Source organism: Bubalus kerabau, chromosome 1 (genome assembly GCF_029407905.1).
Source record: "Bubalus kerabau isolate K-KA32 ecotype Philippines breed swamp buffalo chromosome 1, PCC_UOA_SB_1v2, whole genome shotgun sequence".
Taxonomy (NCBI): Eukaryota; Metazoa; Chordata; class Mammalia; order Artiodactyla; family Bovidae; genus Bubalus; species Bubalus kerabau.
This window is the reverse complement of record NC_073624.1, coordinates 87589783-87605975: the sequence shown is the minus strand read 5'-3', so window position 1 is coordinate 87605975 and position 16193 is coordinate 87589783. Positions and strand designations below refer to the sequence as shown.

Sequence of the window (16193 nt, the reverse complement as noted above, 5' to 3'; positions counted from 1 at the left end):
TGGAAGGACAACACATATTCCTTTACTCTTATAAAAAGAAAGGCAAACAGTGAACTAAATCCCAAAGAGAAAAGACTTTCATGGTAATAATAATGTTCAACAGTGAAAGAATCAAAACAAAAGACAAATATAAAGTCTCTGGAAAGAAGTCTAAATATAGCCCGTTTATTTCACAAATATACACAATAGGAATAACATATTTAAAAATCTTTTTTTTTTTTTATTTTATTTATTTATTTATTTTTATTTTATTTTATTTTTAAACTTTACAAAATTGTATTAGTTTTGCCAAATATCAACATGTTTAATCAACCACAATTACTTGCTGGCAATAAACCTGGGGCACTTTAGGTAAATTATTCATTCCCAGTGTAGAAATAGAATGTTGGGAGAGGATTTGTGATTCAGGATTAAAAAAAAAAAGAAAGAAAAGGGATATTGTGGAAATATCTAAAGTTAAAAAGAAATAAGAAATGTACCTTTGGGAGAATGTTTAGAGAATGTTGGAGGAAATATACGGAAAATAGGCAAATGAGCAAGCTCCCCTGAGTCTGTGAATGCAAGGGCAGCACATTCTGAGAATTTGTGATACTACTACAAATCATGGAAATGTATGCAGTAAGTGTCTTAATAAGTCAAAACATAATCCTTCAGGAGCTTTTATTTTGATATTGTGGCAGTGTGTGTGGTCCCAGTAAGTTAAAATTGTGCTGGTGGCTTAGAGATTCTTTTCTCTTTGTCTGAAATCTATGTGGCTTTTCTATAGGTGGGCAGCAGAGATCTGGGGGGGCGGAGGGCCTGGACCACAGGGAGGGAGCAGTGAGCTGTGATAAGCCCAGGGATCTAACTGGCAGACCTTTGAAGTAAACTACCATAGGTATTTGTAACTGAGACAGTGGATGACAGGAAAATTTACAGCCCCTTTAGGACTACTGCTCAGCCAAGGGGCATGGACCACTCTGGCCAAGAAGGGTAAGACTGTGGAGGTATAGCTGGGTAGGAGAAGCTGACATTTGCTTCTGATCTGAGAGGCCAGAATGTATTGCAGAAAAGCAGTCAGGGTTGGAAAGACTTGGCGGATCTACAGGCCAGGCAGGTGCCACTGTATTCAGGGAAATCAGACAGGCAAGGACCACAGTTGGTGACATCACAGAGCATGGCACCCACAGTGATGCCAACATCCATGACTCACCCAACCCTAAAAGAACTCATCTGCCTCCAGGGGCCAGGCAAGTAACAGAAATGTGTGGCATGGGTACAGTAACTGGCAAAGTGCCAAGCGGATGTCCTAATGAAAGGTACCATATTGGAATGAGGACCCCATGCTGCCAGGTCCCCTTAATACTCAAGAGAAGTCAGAAATTAGGACTTTATTAGCAAAAAATCCAGTTAAAAATCCAAAAGAGAAAAGACATAGTTTATAATGAGAACAAAGGCACAGACTACTTAGAAATAAATTAGTGAGAAATGTTAAGATGGTATGATAACTGACTTAAAAATAGAGAAAAACAAGTAATGATGAATGAATGGTATGATACACCATACTCTTAATTGGGAAGATTCAAGTTTGGGGACATATTAAATTCCTTCCCCAAAAATAAAATTTAGAATTTGAATGCAAATTTAGTTAATACTTCCAAGTGGATTTAAGGAATAAAAGCTGAAAGTTGAGGCTAAAGTTCTTCAAAAAACATACACAAGTACCCAAGTGAAATAATGTGGAGGGATGTTTAAAGTAACAGTGTTAGGGATATTTCTGCAAAAGGATAAAATAGGACCACCTCTAACAGATATTAACGTATATTATAAAGCTATGGGAATGGAAACAATTCAAAACTAGTGCATTAATAGACAGTATGAATTAAATAGAATAAATTTCAAGAACATATGGAGATATTCATGGGATTTCAATATATTATAAAAATGATGTTTCAAATCATTAGACTCAAGTATTGAAGTAATTAGCTAAATTATTAGAAGAGCTGGTATGGAGTCTTCTCTCTTGATATCAAAAGAAATTCCAGATGGATTAAACTTTTTTTTTTAACTAAAAAAAAAAAAGGCAGAAAAAACCAAGATGGTTTAATCTCTTCTGATATTCAGGTGAGAGGAACTTTCTAAACAACTTTTGAAACCAAGAACAACCAAGGCCTATCAAAATAGCAAGGCAAAAAACATCCATTGTAAAAACAAAAATAACCCTCGCCTGAAACTTGCTCATGATCCTGAATTGCCCTCTGATATGCTTTCTTTTTTATTTATAAGTCACGTTTCTTGAAGAAGTCCCAACATTGATTATTTCTCTGCCATTCCAAGCTCTACATCTTCTGCGGCCCTCACCATGGCACTGAAACTCATCTTGCTCACTCTGTTGGTGGCTGCATATGCCAAAGCCAATGTACATTTTCAGTCCTTGTTTATGATTACTAGGCAGTTCTCTCCCACCCCAGGCAGCTTTTGACATAGCCAAATATTTTCTTCTCTGTGGAATGTTTTTCCCTGTTGATTTTTGTCTACTTAAATAATTTTTAAAAACCAAGGTAGAAGTGTGTGTGTACATATATACATACATACACACACACACATTTTACTTTTAACTGCTGGGTAATTACTTTACAAAATTGTGATGGCTTTTTGCCATACATCAACATGCATCGGCCATAGGTATACATTTGCCCCCTCTGTTTTGTACCCCTCCTCCCACAACACATATTTTTAAAGACTAACTATAGTGCTTCTTATATTTTCCCCCATAGTCCTAGCAATTATGGGGCCTTGAGCTCTTTTTTCCTCCCTGTCCATTTTCATTATGCTCCTTTTAGTCAATGTTCATATCCCTCTCAAGTAAGGTTATAGATGTCTCTTTGTTCACACAAGTCTCCGCCAGTTTTCTCCCAACTGTTCTGCTGTTCTTCTCTTTGTGGATTTCTTTCCCACACTTTACCCTTTAAATGCCCCCTTTCTCCAGGGCCTCCACTCTCCACTTGGCAGGCCTGAATCATCCCAATGGCCTCAGTAATAGCTTGTCTTAGCTCCTGACTGGTGAATCCAACTTAATAATGGACCTTACCTCTCTGATGTCTCATAGACACCTCACGGTCAAAATATCCAACTTAGAACTGTTTCCTCAAAACCAGCTCCTCTCCTTGTATTCCATCCAGGAGACTTGTATTCAGTCTCCTGGAAGTTATCTCAACAATTCTATTCCTCACCTGCCACACTAGTCATCTCTGTAACACCTATCAAATCTGTCTTCTTTACCTAAGCCCATAGACTCCACTTAGGTGCTTTTGTCTGGTTACCTGGTGTGGCCCCCTTATATATCCTCTTCCCACCAAATATGGGCACAACATAAAATATTATCTTTCGTTCTGCTGCCAGAATAACTGGATCTTCTTCACATACACATTATGCAATTTTCTTGCTTACAAATATTCCAAAGTGTCTGTATTTCTTTAATGATAAGTTCAGGTGTCCTGGCTAAGCACACAAGACCCATCAGGGTACAGCCCTTGCTCACCTGATATTTCTATGGCTCCTTTGTTCTAGCCATACCTTGTTTACTTGCCGTTCTCTGAACTGGCCAAGCTGTTTCATGTCTTTGTACCTGTGACTGCATCCATCTCTCTGCATGAAATGTCCATTCTCTCTATCACACTTTTGATAGCTACCTTCCAATCACCCTTCCAAAATCTAGTTTATCACCTGTTCTAGAAGTCTGATCTCTGCTCACCTGCTTAGCAACCCACCAAGCACTTGCTATCCCTCGCTTGGCCCTGGGAGGCCAGACACCAAGTTTTACTTGGCTTGGTATCCCCAGCAACTGATCCAGGGTTTGGCACAGCAGTTGCTCAATGTTTGTGAGATGGATGGATGGATGAATGAATGAATAAGCAATTAAGAGATGAGAGGCCTACAAATCCTTCCCAGTTGTCTAGGTGCCATTTTGGAATGTTCATCCTGCAATGAGGAAGCATCAGTGCAGGTGGTAGGCAGAAACAGAGCAGAGACAGGGGAGTGGGGGAAGACAGGCCTGGCTCTGGAGAGTGTAGGGGACGCTTGGGTGGGTGTCGCACTGTAGAGGGAAAGAAAGGAGTAGGTACAAGGAGATGTTGAAGAACCAGTGATATTAATTACAGTTAATTAAATGGAGAAAATAATACATGAAGTGAACACGCAAGGATGGAAGAGGTAGTACCAGAGGCGAGCAGAGCCCACTTCATCACGTCCCTGCATTTCATTTATTGCACCTGCACTCTGGGAAGGCACCACTAAGGAATCAAGAGACTGGTGTTTATGCTGTATAGTGTTCTAAGTACAAAACGGTACCCTATGGCTTTTAGATTTTAAATCTGACAGACAATTCTTTCACCTATGTCCTGTGTCTGAGTTCTCAGAAGTCAGGACCATATACTTAGGGAAGCAATTTTGAATAACAACCCAGGATTACTCTAATAATCTCAAAGGATGGTGGGGAATTCACTACCAAAATAAAAGAATTTCATTAAAAAAAACACAGGCCATACAGAATCTGGTGGGGGCTGCTGGGGCAATGCTACTATTCACTCAGTTAACAGCTGTATTTGTGTGTGTTGAACTCCAAGCTCAAGTCACTTAAATAAATATTCATGAGGGTCCAGGCAGCAGTGCTCCAGGTGAGGACTGGAAGATGCAGAGGCCCGAGTGCTACTTCCAACAGGATCAGTCCAGCCTGGGAGAGAAGCATGCACACAACCACATACCGTCAGGACAAGAGTCAAGTGCTACTGATGCCCAGAGAAGAGAGCAGGAAATCTGTGTGAAAAGTTGAGGGCTCCTGCTGAGGCTCGGGAGGAATCTTTTCAGGTAGAAAAGGAAAAGTTTGTCCAGGCAGAGGGGAGTTCTAGTTCCCTTCATGGGGACCAGAGCTGGTAGCTGGTTGCGAGTCCTAACCAAGCATGAGGGGAGGCCTCCAGGGTTGTTTGTCAGAAGACGGTCCCCTTCAGCAGCTAAAAAGGTAGATGATGCTATCATTAATGAGTAAACTGTGGGGATGAGCTCACCACCACAGGCACTCTGTGTTAACTTTAGAGCAACAAAAATAATTCAAAAGGCATGTGGAAATTCTATCTCCCATAAACCCAAAGAACAAAACATAGATTTCACTCTGGTTTTGAATACAGAATAACAGACTGCCTATGCTTGGAAACTGATTAGTTTTCTAATTCATTAGGAATTATGTGAATAATAGGAAAACAATTTAATAAATCTAAAAAAAACTGGGGGAGGGATAAATTAGGAGTTTGAGATTAGCAGATAACTACTGTATATAAAATAGATAAATGACAAAGTCCTACTGTATAGCACAGGGAACTCTATTCAATATCCTGTAATAAATCATAATGGGAAAGAAAAAAAAATTAAAAATCTCTCTATAATCACTGTTATTCCATCCTGTCTTATGCAGGCGGGTGAGGCTGAATTATTATCTTTATTATTTTTTTTAAATATAGTTTCCTGCATGAAAACAGCAAGACCTTGTTGTTTATTTTATATAAAGTAGTATGTATCTGTTAATCCCAAACTCCTAACGTATCCCTTTCCCTTTCCTCCTTTGGTAACCATAAGTTTCTTTTCTATGTTTGTGAGTCTGTTTCTGTTTTATAAATAAGTTCACTGTATCATCTCTTTAGATTTCACATATAAGTGATATATTTGTCTTTCTCTGACTTACTTCACTTGGTATGATAACATCTAAGTCCATCCTTGAGAGGCCAAGTTATTTAGCTGGTAATTATTTTAATGAGACTATGAAATTCTACAAGTCCTACCAATTTCTCCCCAAAGCATGACCATATAACTTTTGCTTTCTATACCATTTATTTGACTAACTACAGAAAAATAATTTTTTTCCAAGTTTTTTTGGTATTAAAATAACAAATGGTATTCTGCTCCATAATATTGTTGTTATTAATGCTGATAATGGCTCCAGTAAGAAATATTTACAATTATGACTCATTTTGGAATACAGATAATTGTCTTGTAGCCCTTTTGAAAATAAACAGAATAAAGAAAGATAGCTTCTACATTATGGACTGCAGCTACACCCTTAATTGAACCTGGTCATGAAACATAACAAAAGCAGAAATGAAATTCAAATCAGACTTCTTGCTGCAAAGCATTGTTGACTAAAGAAACTACAAGAGGAACCATTCAGAAGTAGATGCGTTTCCACATATAATGTATATTTTTAAAAGCAATTATTTTATATATAGAATGTGACTTAATAAAAACCTCCCTCTATATGCAGACTTATAAAGGAACCACAAAGGGGTGTCTCTGCAAATACACAAACCCACATGCATAAATGCAAAACCTGTCAAAATCCTTTCCTGTTTTCCTAAGCTTAAAAAACTGTAATTCAATGCAATGGTGAGCTGAAAGGGCACAGATACAAAACATGTCCATTGTTAGCCTTCTATTAGATAAAAGTGTGTCATGCATAATAGAAAAGATGGTGTTTCCAATGGAAATCTATTTTGAGATGCATTCATTTAAAGGCAACCGACAGCTTAAAATCAAGTTCAAGAGAAGAGAAAGAGAGCCCAAGCAAATACTACAGAAACAGACAGAGACATCCAAGAAGGAGGGAGCCTGTATTAAATCTTAATTCCAGACCAGCAAAACAGTTTCAAATTCAAGCCAGTGATTGCCATGAAGTCACTCAAGGAATTAGGCAGAAACCACCAACCAGAAGCAACAGATACAATGTCAAAGGCAAGTGTGAGATGTGGAGGGGGTGGGGGGACCCTGTGACCCTTGTTCCCATGGGCTTCTTGCACAGGCTTGCTCACACGAGTCTGTTCAGAAGGAATTGGCCAACAGCTGTGCTGCATGAACTCCAGCCAGGGCTGAGTCATGGCTAATAATAGCTCTGAGTTCATCTTTAGACAACAGCGTAAGTATCCTCAGAATTAATGGTGAAGATGTACCTCAATGAATATTCCATTTCATCGCTGTGTAATAAATTTTCAGCTTTGTGTAACACAAATATTGACAAAGATACACATAGTCACCGTATTTGAAAGCCTGATGGTATTTTACCTAGTGGAGAAAAATGGACTCCATTTCAATAGGCTAGATAATAATTTGGCTCTTTAATCGATGCTTTGGGGATCCAAAGCATGTTCCAATATATTTCATGCAACCCAAAATTTTACTAGTGACTTACTCATTTCAAGATATTCATAAAATAATCCCAGTTTGCCCATGGGCTGCAGATGGTAGTCTTGTTCCCATCGTGGGGTTATCTTTTCTGCTCCCGAAACGGTGTGACACCGTCCATACACGTTCATGACCCAGCTGCCAAAAAGATCAAATTATCAGTCAGAATACTGTCAGACCAAGAGCATAAAAGTATTACTGACATTTTGAGCTGAACACATCATCTTTCCAAGAATTCAATTTCTTGTTTTCATGCTAAATTTATTTTTATTTCTGCCTCTCTATCCCAAAATATTTTGAAGAATAATATTGACTACATACCTGGTTTTATCACAACTGTAACTATGATTTGTCCTCCTACCTCCTATTCATGTGGGCATTTTAGTTTTTTCAAAATACTTTTCCCCATTTGATTAACTTTAGCTCCGCCCCCCGCCCCCACCATTTTCCTGCTCTTATCCAAAGTGATCTTTGCAGACTGAAAATTACCAGAGAAAATAAACAAGGCATAGAGGCCAGTGTGCCTGTGTGCTCACTCACTTCTGACTCTTTGCCTGGCAAAATACTGGAGTGGGTTGCCGTGCCCTCCTTCAGGGGATCTTCCTGATCCAGGGATCAAACCTGCGTCTCTTGTGTAGCAGGCGGATTATTTACCTGCTGAGCCATCAGGGAAGTCTGGAGGCCCGTGTGGTCCAGGGCAAAGAGAAAAGTAAGTCTGTTGATTGTGGGGGTTGGAGCCTAAGAGACCGCAGTGAGGATCTGGGCATTATTTTACACTGAAGGAAGTGGGGAATCATTGAGGGCACTGTGCAGAAAAGTGACATCCTTTGACTTTGGATAAGACAGATCCAAGGCCCTATTTTCAACTGAACAAATTAAAGACCAAAGATGTGACATGTTTCCTCAAGGTCAGTGCAGAGCTCGGAGGAATCCTGGCCCAGGGCTCTGCCCCCAGTGCTGGAAGCTGCCCCGCAGAGCAGTCCTGTGTTTCCTCTTGGGTTATGTGTTTTTTTTCTCAGAAGATTCTGGGCCAGCTGAATGCCCCACCCCCCTCTACCCTTTTTAATGGCAATTTCTCTTGAAAAGAAATTGGAAACAGTTGGCATTGAAACAAGGTGTGCAGCTCTAGCTTAGAGGGCTGCTGTCCCCTGAAATAACAGCTGGCTTGTGGTTTACTTGTCGAGTTCATCAGAAGATGCACCACAACGGCAAAAAACGTAGCATCTGGTTAAGCTCTGGCTGATTACACAGCACATTTATAAGGACTTCACTGTAAAGACCACTGCATGTGTTGCACGTGAACACCTGTATGTACACACATACCCACGCACCCACACAGAGTGTAAGATGTGAATTACAAACAGCTGACCATGCTGGGTTTCCCAGTGCTCCTGATCTGTGTTAACTGCTCACTGACACTTCCCCAGGCTTGCTAAGGGGAGATTTCTCTACAAGCCAACGGTGCCCTTGGCTTCACAATCGTTCCCCACTTCTTTCTTCTTTGACATCAGGGGAAGAGCAGGAGGCTGTGGAAGTGGAGGGGATATGAGTTCAGACATATCCCTGGATCTGAATCCACACTTCTTCTCTTATTCGTTATAATGTTCGTCAAGTTTACATAAAATGGGGTGATAAAACCTACACTGCTCAGGGTTGTTGTCAGAATGAAATGACTCAGAACAGACGAGGATTTAGCAAACTTCCTAACACATCAAAACCCCCTGTGTGAGATTTTCTTTTGACAAACAGAGGCTAATTGGCTGAGGCCAACAGGAAATGAGAGCGAAGTTACTTAGAGTCTTGGCTTGCATCTCACTTCAGCACTTACAAGAATGACGTGGAGCATTGTTGCTGGTGTTACTTCCGAGGCCGCAACCCGGAGCTCTGTAATCAAGTCTGAGGTTTGGCCGGGGATGCGCTGTTCTTCAGACATTCCAAGGGCCCTTGTGGTACACGTGGCAACAAAGACCACACGCATCCATCTCCCTTCGTGACACCCAAACTCAAGATCACTGGGTTCTACTGGTTTAGGTTTTGCTCTGCCCTCACACTTTCAGCCTCAGCCTCTCGCAGAATCCTCTCCAGGCTCCAGAGAAACCGGTCTTTCACGGTCAGGGACCCAAATCCATCATGACTTGGATTCAGGATGAAACTTCTGTCCTGGCAGCCACTTGCATGACTAACTCATTTGGCGCTTGTTCCTTGTACTGTATTGCCTCCCACCACCAATCCTATTAGGTCAAATCAGAAGTCCCGACTAGCTTGCTTTTCTGAGCTTCACACTCTGAGCCTCGTGCTCAGTCTGAGTTGAATGGCTCATCTGTAGCAGGAAATCTTGGTTTGAAGTCCATCTGTTATTGTTCGTGGTCTTTTGGGTTTTTCTATTGGGTTATGATTCTAGTACAGGAATATCAATTTAATTGCCCATGAGAATCACCTATAAAACTTTAAAAAAGTATAGACACACTGGATGCTTCTTCCCCTGGTCAAGGCTGGGGAAAAAGATTCTTCCTCTAAGCATGGGTTACAAAGTAATTTTCTTAGGAATGGACCATGCATATTAGTCTAACACTATCATAAAAAAAATTGCCCTTTATTGAGTATTTACTACATGTAAGGTGTGGTATGAAACACTTTACACCTCATTTTGTCTTTGTCTCTTTATTACCACATTTTATCCATATATTATAGATCATCACCATTTCTGTGTAGGATATTTCCACTTGCTAATTTTGAATACAAGCATCCTTCACTATCTGAATCTATTTTACTCCTGAGTTTACTGTTCCTGAATTTTAAGACTGAGTGTATAGAGTGAAGAATACCCGTACTTAGGATTCTCTTATTGTATGTCTCTCATTCATTCTCTAGTCAAATTATATCTTGACAAGAGATATTTCCTCTTGTAAAATGTCTGCTTTTTCTTATTATCTAAATAGTGAGTGTTCACTGTGGAAAATACAGAAAACATATAAAGGAAGAGAATTACAGCCATCCATTATCTAAACACCAAAGGACAATGCTAAGGCATTTTGGATGTTTAACTCTGTTTTTTTTTTTTTAACATTTTATCATAAAATTTCTTCAGAGTGAGTAGCTTAATGCAGGAACTGTACTAGTTTTTTGTCAAGTACAGAATGAAATTCCCAGGAATGCTCCAATTATCAAAAAAGGAAGTGAGGCTGGGAAGGCCAAAGGGCTCTAGGCTTGTTCTCTGGGTCCAGTGAACAATTCCATTAATTTACTGACGTTTGTATTTGAAGCACATGAGTCACTCATTCACTCAGCTGGCTCTACTGAGGACCTACTAAATGCGACATGCTCATGCATGTGCTAGAGTGATCTCCCCAGCCCCCTAAAGGGAGCCTAGATCTGCTTCTGAGAACCCTAGGCAAGGACCCCAAGTGGAGCTGAGGGTGGAAGCAGGTGGGTTTATGGTGAAATTCATTTCATGGGTCACTCAGACAGTAAATCCACCGGCAATGCAGGAGACACAGAAGAGATGTGGGTTCGATCCCTGGGTGGGGAAGATCCCCTGGAGGAGGGCATGGCAACCCACTCCAGTATTCTTGCCTAGAGAATCCCCATGGACAGAGGAGCCTGGCGGGCTGCAGTACATGGGGTTGTAAAGAGTTGGACATGACTAAGCAACTAAGTATGCATGTTCCTTTTGACATATTTAAATGGTGTGAAAATAGCCACTAACTTTTGTAAGTTTTCTTTCCCCTTTCTATGTGTTTTTGGAATAGGTGTAGTTCTGATAGCAAAAGAAACTGATATATCTATGTTAGAATGTTGTATGAAAAAGGAAGGAAGGAAACTGGCACCTTTATAAAGAGCAGAAGCTATTGTCTAAATGGCCGAACTTTTTTAAAAAGTAATTTATTTATTTGGCTATGCTTGGTACTAGTTGCAGCACACGGGATCTTTGATCTTCACTGTGTCATTCAGGACCTTTGTGGCAGCATGTGGGATTTAGTTCCCTGACTGAGGATAAACCCTGGCTCCCTGTATTGGAAGCATGGACTCTCAGCCACTGGACCACCATGGAAGTCCCTAACTTGCCTAACATTTAGCACTCCCAGTTTTCAGAGAAGGGAAACATAATTCAAAACACATTACCTAAATATTCTAGGTGAGTAATAAAAATACCTGAAGGCAAAGTTCAGCTCATAAGAATTTACAATAATGTGTTTGCTTAAAGTGAAGGTATAGACAAACCACTGATACTATAATGTATCCTTTATTTTTAACTATTTCACATGAACAAATTCCATTTTGTATGAATTTCTCAGTACCAGTTTAGGAAATATGCCCTTCTCCTTGATTGTTTAAATCAGAAACTAGCTCACTGATGAATTATTCACCAACACTCAGTGTTAGGTAACTAACCTATTTCCTTCAGAAAATGCTTTTTTTTTTGGTAATCTGAGTTAAGCTTTTCCTCTATTTGATACATTCATTTTCATATGGAAACATAGTATTATTTGCACACAACCTACTTTTACTCATCTGGAAAAAATCTAACTGTGAGCTCAAGGTAAGGATTGTCTACTGCACAGTAGGGCAAAAAAGTATTCATTTCACAGCTAAGATGAGAATCTGTTTTTGAGGGGGACGGATGGAACTGGAGAAAAGAGGATGTTCTTATTTACAGACAGACCCTGATAATTCACATTGAAGACAGAAGATAAAGCTCCAGTGAAGAAATGTGGAAGGACATGCTGAAACCCAAAAGGTTTTGCTCTTCAAAAACAGAAAAGAAAAGAAAAAAAAATCAGAAATTAACCGCTCTACAAAGAGAATAAACAGAAACTTGGTAATGAGGGAGAGAGAAGAAAGGTTAGGAGAGGGAGAAGAAAAGATGAGAAGGAAGCTGGGTGTGGTGGCAGGAAGACAGGGCAGAATGCTCATATTCTGGAGCCTACAGAGAAGGGTGATAAGTAAACAACAACAGCAAGATTCTCAGTAGTACAGTGGGATGAAAGACTAAAGAGATGGAGTTTGCATTTCGAGATTCAAGTTGCCTAAGTTTCTCCTCCACGCCCCAAACATCAATAACGCCTGCTTGTGTGAGTGGTTTTGGAGGACGTTGAGAAGGTTGCATTTGGCATTCAGGCTGGCAGGAGCAGAGTACCGATGTGGGAGCGAGACAAGAGAGGGATCAACAGTTTTGTGACAACAGAAACTCAGAGCCAGAAATCATCTTGAAAAGGGTAGTGTGGCAGGCAGGAAAATAGTCTTCCCCAAGATGTCCACATCCTAATCCCCAGAACATATGAAAATTATGGGTGCAGACGCGGGTAAGGGTGCTAATCAGCTGACTTTATGAGAGACAAGACTTGATTACCCAGGGGGGGCCCAGTGTACTCAAAGGGTCATTAAAAGTGCAAGATGGAGGCAGAAGAGAAGGTAGAGAGGGGTGTGGGAGGGAGGTGTAACCACAGAAAAGAGTCAGAGGCAGGCAACCTTGCTGGCTGTGAGATGGAGAAAAGAAGTCCTAGGTCAAGGGATGCAAGTAGCCTCTAGGAGCTAGAAAAGGCAAAGATACAGATTACCCTAGAGCCTGGAGGAAGCGGCCCTGCCAGCACCTTGATGTTAGCCCAGTGAGACCTCTGCAGACTTCTGAGTTTCAGGACCCACAGGATATTAATATTCAATTTATTATTTTGTGGGGCTCCCCCCTCATTTTCTTCCAATAATCATTAACTGTGGGGATATTTGTTAAAGCAGCAATAGAATGCTAAGACAGTAAGCTGAAATATGCAGAAATTGCAGATGGCATTGGAATTGTCCACTCTGATATGGGATTGGGTTTCATTGAAAAAAACAGAGTGACCTTAGCTAACATCTGTTCTCATTTCCAGGAAAAGAACTGTAAGTCAAAACCTTTGTAGTTATTTTTGACAACTGTCTCCTAAACTGCTACACAGCATGGTGCTTTAGGACCATAAATGAACCTCTGTTCTTAAAAGCACATGGATTTGGAGCCATGGGGTTTTACACTTGAACCCACGGTAGCCTCTTATTGGCTGTGTGAACTCAGGCAAATCATTTAACCTAATTAAGACATGGATTCTTTATCTGCAGAAGGGAAATAAAAATAAGCATTGTTTGCATGATTAAATGAGAGAGTATATAAAGCACTTAATACACTGACTGGCACATACTTAGAACTCAACAAATTACTATTACTGATTTTTAAATGCATGTATAAAAGGTGGAGAAAGTTGTAACAAGCTGTGAAAAAACTTAGTCTGAAGGTCCAACAAGAGCCATCTCTCAGAGGGCTATGATCCATCAGCCCCCAAGGATGGGCTAATAGGCAGAAACTATAGCAGATGGGGATTTATGTTTAATAGAAAGGTTTTAAAATATCATTATTAAACACTGGATACGTGCACACTGTTGGCTGGATAATAAGCAGAGAGTCTCCTCCACGTTAGAGGTGGGCATGCAGCAATGTGGGACATGCAGGGAAGTGAGTGTGATGGGTGGGCCATTCTATCCTCAAGATTACACAACTCGGTACTCACGGAAGTAACACTTCTTGTATGTTATTCCAGATTGCTTTTCCTCCCATGATGATTATCAGCTGCGTTGTCAGTTCAAGTAGACACCCACCTGGGTCACACTGAAATATTAAAGAGTCCCATTTAAATTTTAGATGGATCTAACATGAAATAGTCATTAATTTTATTTATTTTTCTAAAATTCTAGTTTAGGCTAAAAAACATTGTAAGGAATATACAATGAAAATGTAAAGAATATACTTTTCATTGGGCAACTAAGAGAAAACACGCAACAGCTTAAATTGCCAAGAGAACGTAACTCTATATTCACACCTCTTCATTTCTGTATTTTCCCAGCCAATAAACTGGATCTCCTGGATAACCCACAAATTTGCCCTTAAAGAATGCGATGTAGAAACACGAAGAGTAGTAGTTGACAAACTGGAATAAGAACATCTTCATGGTTAAGCTGTTCTCATAATCAGTCTGGGTTCTTGGGAGTTCTGTAGTTAAAAGAAATGTTAAGATTTTAAAATTGCTAACAGCTTTGAGACCCTAATCAAAATCATACTGATACATGAATTAACATGATTAAAAAAATACAATTCAGTTTCCATTTCAGCTGTTCTGAATTTCTTAATGTAGCTACAATGTTAATTCCAAGTTTACACATTGTTGAGTTTCCCCCCTAGGAGAAACAACATCCCAAAGGGCAGAAAAGTAGTCAACTGTTCCTTAAAATTTATAACCACAATGATATCAAATAGGCAAGCACTATCCTCTTTCAATGTAAGACAGAAAATTAATGTTGAACAGTATGCTGAATGATATTCTCTTGTCTTCCTGAACTGCAATAAGGTAGGTCTGTCAGAAAGGGAAAGTTTGCTGGAAGCATTTGGGGGAAGACAAAATGGGTTGTCCTCCGAGTTTAGAATTTAAATCAGTCTTATCATTTTCAGAAGATGACCACTGAACATAACATTTTGGAGAACGACCCAGCCACATGCAGTGTGTAGGAAGCACTTAACTCTGGCTACTAAGCAGCTGCCTGGGATACAAGCCAGAAAGAAGAAACATTTACAACAATCGCCAGAGCCGATGAGAGTGGAGCTATATTAATATGAACAGCGTGGGGGGAAGACGCATAACAATCTAACGGTTTGTCCTCTCGGCAATGCGGGAGCAGATTTACCACTGGCATCATGACCCTCTTCCACTTATTTGCAATAAAGAGACTATTTACTTTCAACAATAGGGTACATAATACAATGTAACTGAAAATATTATTCAGCACTGATCTGTTTACACAGAGCTTCAACATCATAATGACTGTCTTTGCTTTGTCCCTTTTACTAATGCAAACCTGGAGATAATTCATTTCTTGGACAGGCTAGATAAAATATGTTTATACTTGAAATTTTCTAAAAATTGTAACATACTGGAATTGGAATGCCTAAAATATACAGTCCCTGTTTTTACTTGGTTCTAAAAATGGCTTAGAAAAGACCCATGTTATAGATACATAGCAGGATCTTACCAAAGTTAGTAATCATGATTGCCACTTTCTCATATATAGTGTTCAGAATCATGATGATGATAAAGCTGATGAGGGAAGCAGTGATGGATGTGGCCATCTGTGGAGTTACATACTTCTGGATTGGGTCTGTTCCATTAGAGATCTTGCGAAGGTTTACAGAAAATGTAACGAACACTGAGAGCCTGTAGACAATGATCCCAATAACGGAAGCAATGATCAACAGGATCTGAAAACACAATATATTAACACATCAGTGTGAGACTCGTCAATAATTATACTTTTACACTTAAAAACCGGCCCCATGCTGAAATGGACAACATGTGTTGCAAAGTGATGTAAATCTCACATAAGTGCCACAAGAGGGGTGAAAATCAGACATGTTAAATTTCAAAGAAAGCAGAAGGAATGATAGTAAGTCAAAAGAATTGGCACACCCATTAACGGATGATGCTAACAGCAGGAGCCGCTGTGAGCAGGGAAGGAGGGGTCTGTGGGAACTCTGTACTTTATGTGACTTTTCCTGTAAACCTGAAACAGCTCTAAAAAAAGAAGCCCTAACAAAAAGAGAGAAATAGAGAGAGAGAGTCTTTACAGTATCTTCAAAATGGAGTGGTAGCATGTTCTGGTAGAAGAAAAAAAAATCTGTGATTGCAGAACCAGTGAAAATATCCCTTCTAGGTATGGAATTACTTAGGTTATAAAAGAGCGGTTTTTGCTTAGTTGTAGTCCATGGCAACCCACTCCAGTATTCTTGCCTGGAGAATCCCCATGAACAGGGGTGCCTGGTGGGCTGCAGTCCATGGGGGTTGCAAAGAACCAGACACTACGGAGAAACTAAGCACAGGACAGCATAGCCCAAGAAAAGGATATGTTTCCTTCCAACAGAGAACCTCTCGCTGACTCGAGGGGGTGGGTGAGCAGGTGCTGGTTGCTGTCTTGAT

The 16193-nt window shown here is 40.1% G+C and overlaps 1 protein-coding gene across 7 annotated transcripts in view; it reads right to left on the bottom strand.

Annotated features, from left to right (window-relative positions):
• The window catches only part of ANO6 (anoctamin 6), a 233363-nt gene that overhangs the window by 15101 nt on the left and 202069 nt on the right, over window positions 1–16193 (bottom strand). For 6 of the 7 annotated variants that reach the window (XR_008714674.1, XM_055581512.1, XM_055581523.1 and 3 more), the window contains 4 exons: window positions 15253–15478; window positions 14049–14218; window positions 13740–13837; window positions 7211–7341 (listed from right to left, as the gene is read on the bottom strand). Coding sequence is in view for 6 of the 7 variants with exons in the window: in XM_055581512.1 (XP_055437487.1) it covers window positions 7211–7341; window positions 13740–13837; window positions 14049–14218; window positions 15253–15478 (625 nt within the window). In the remaining variant the exon portion in view is untranslated. Of the gene's footprint in view, window position 1; window positions 4989–7210; window positions 7342–13739; window positions 13838–14048; window positions 14219–15252; window positions 15479–16193 lie in introns of those variants that run through there. The other variant, XM_055581548.1, reaches the window with a different exon arrangement.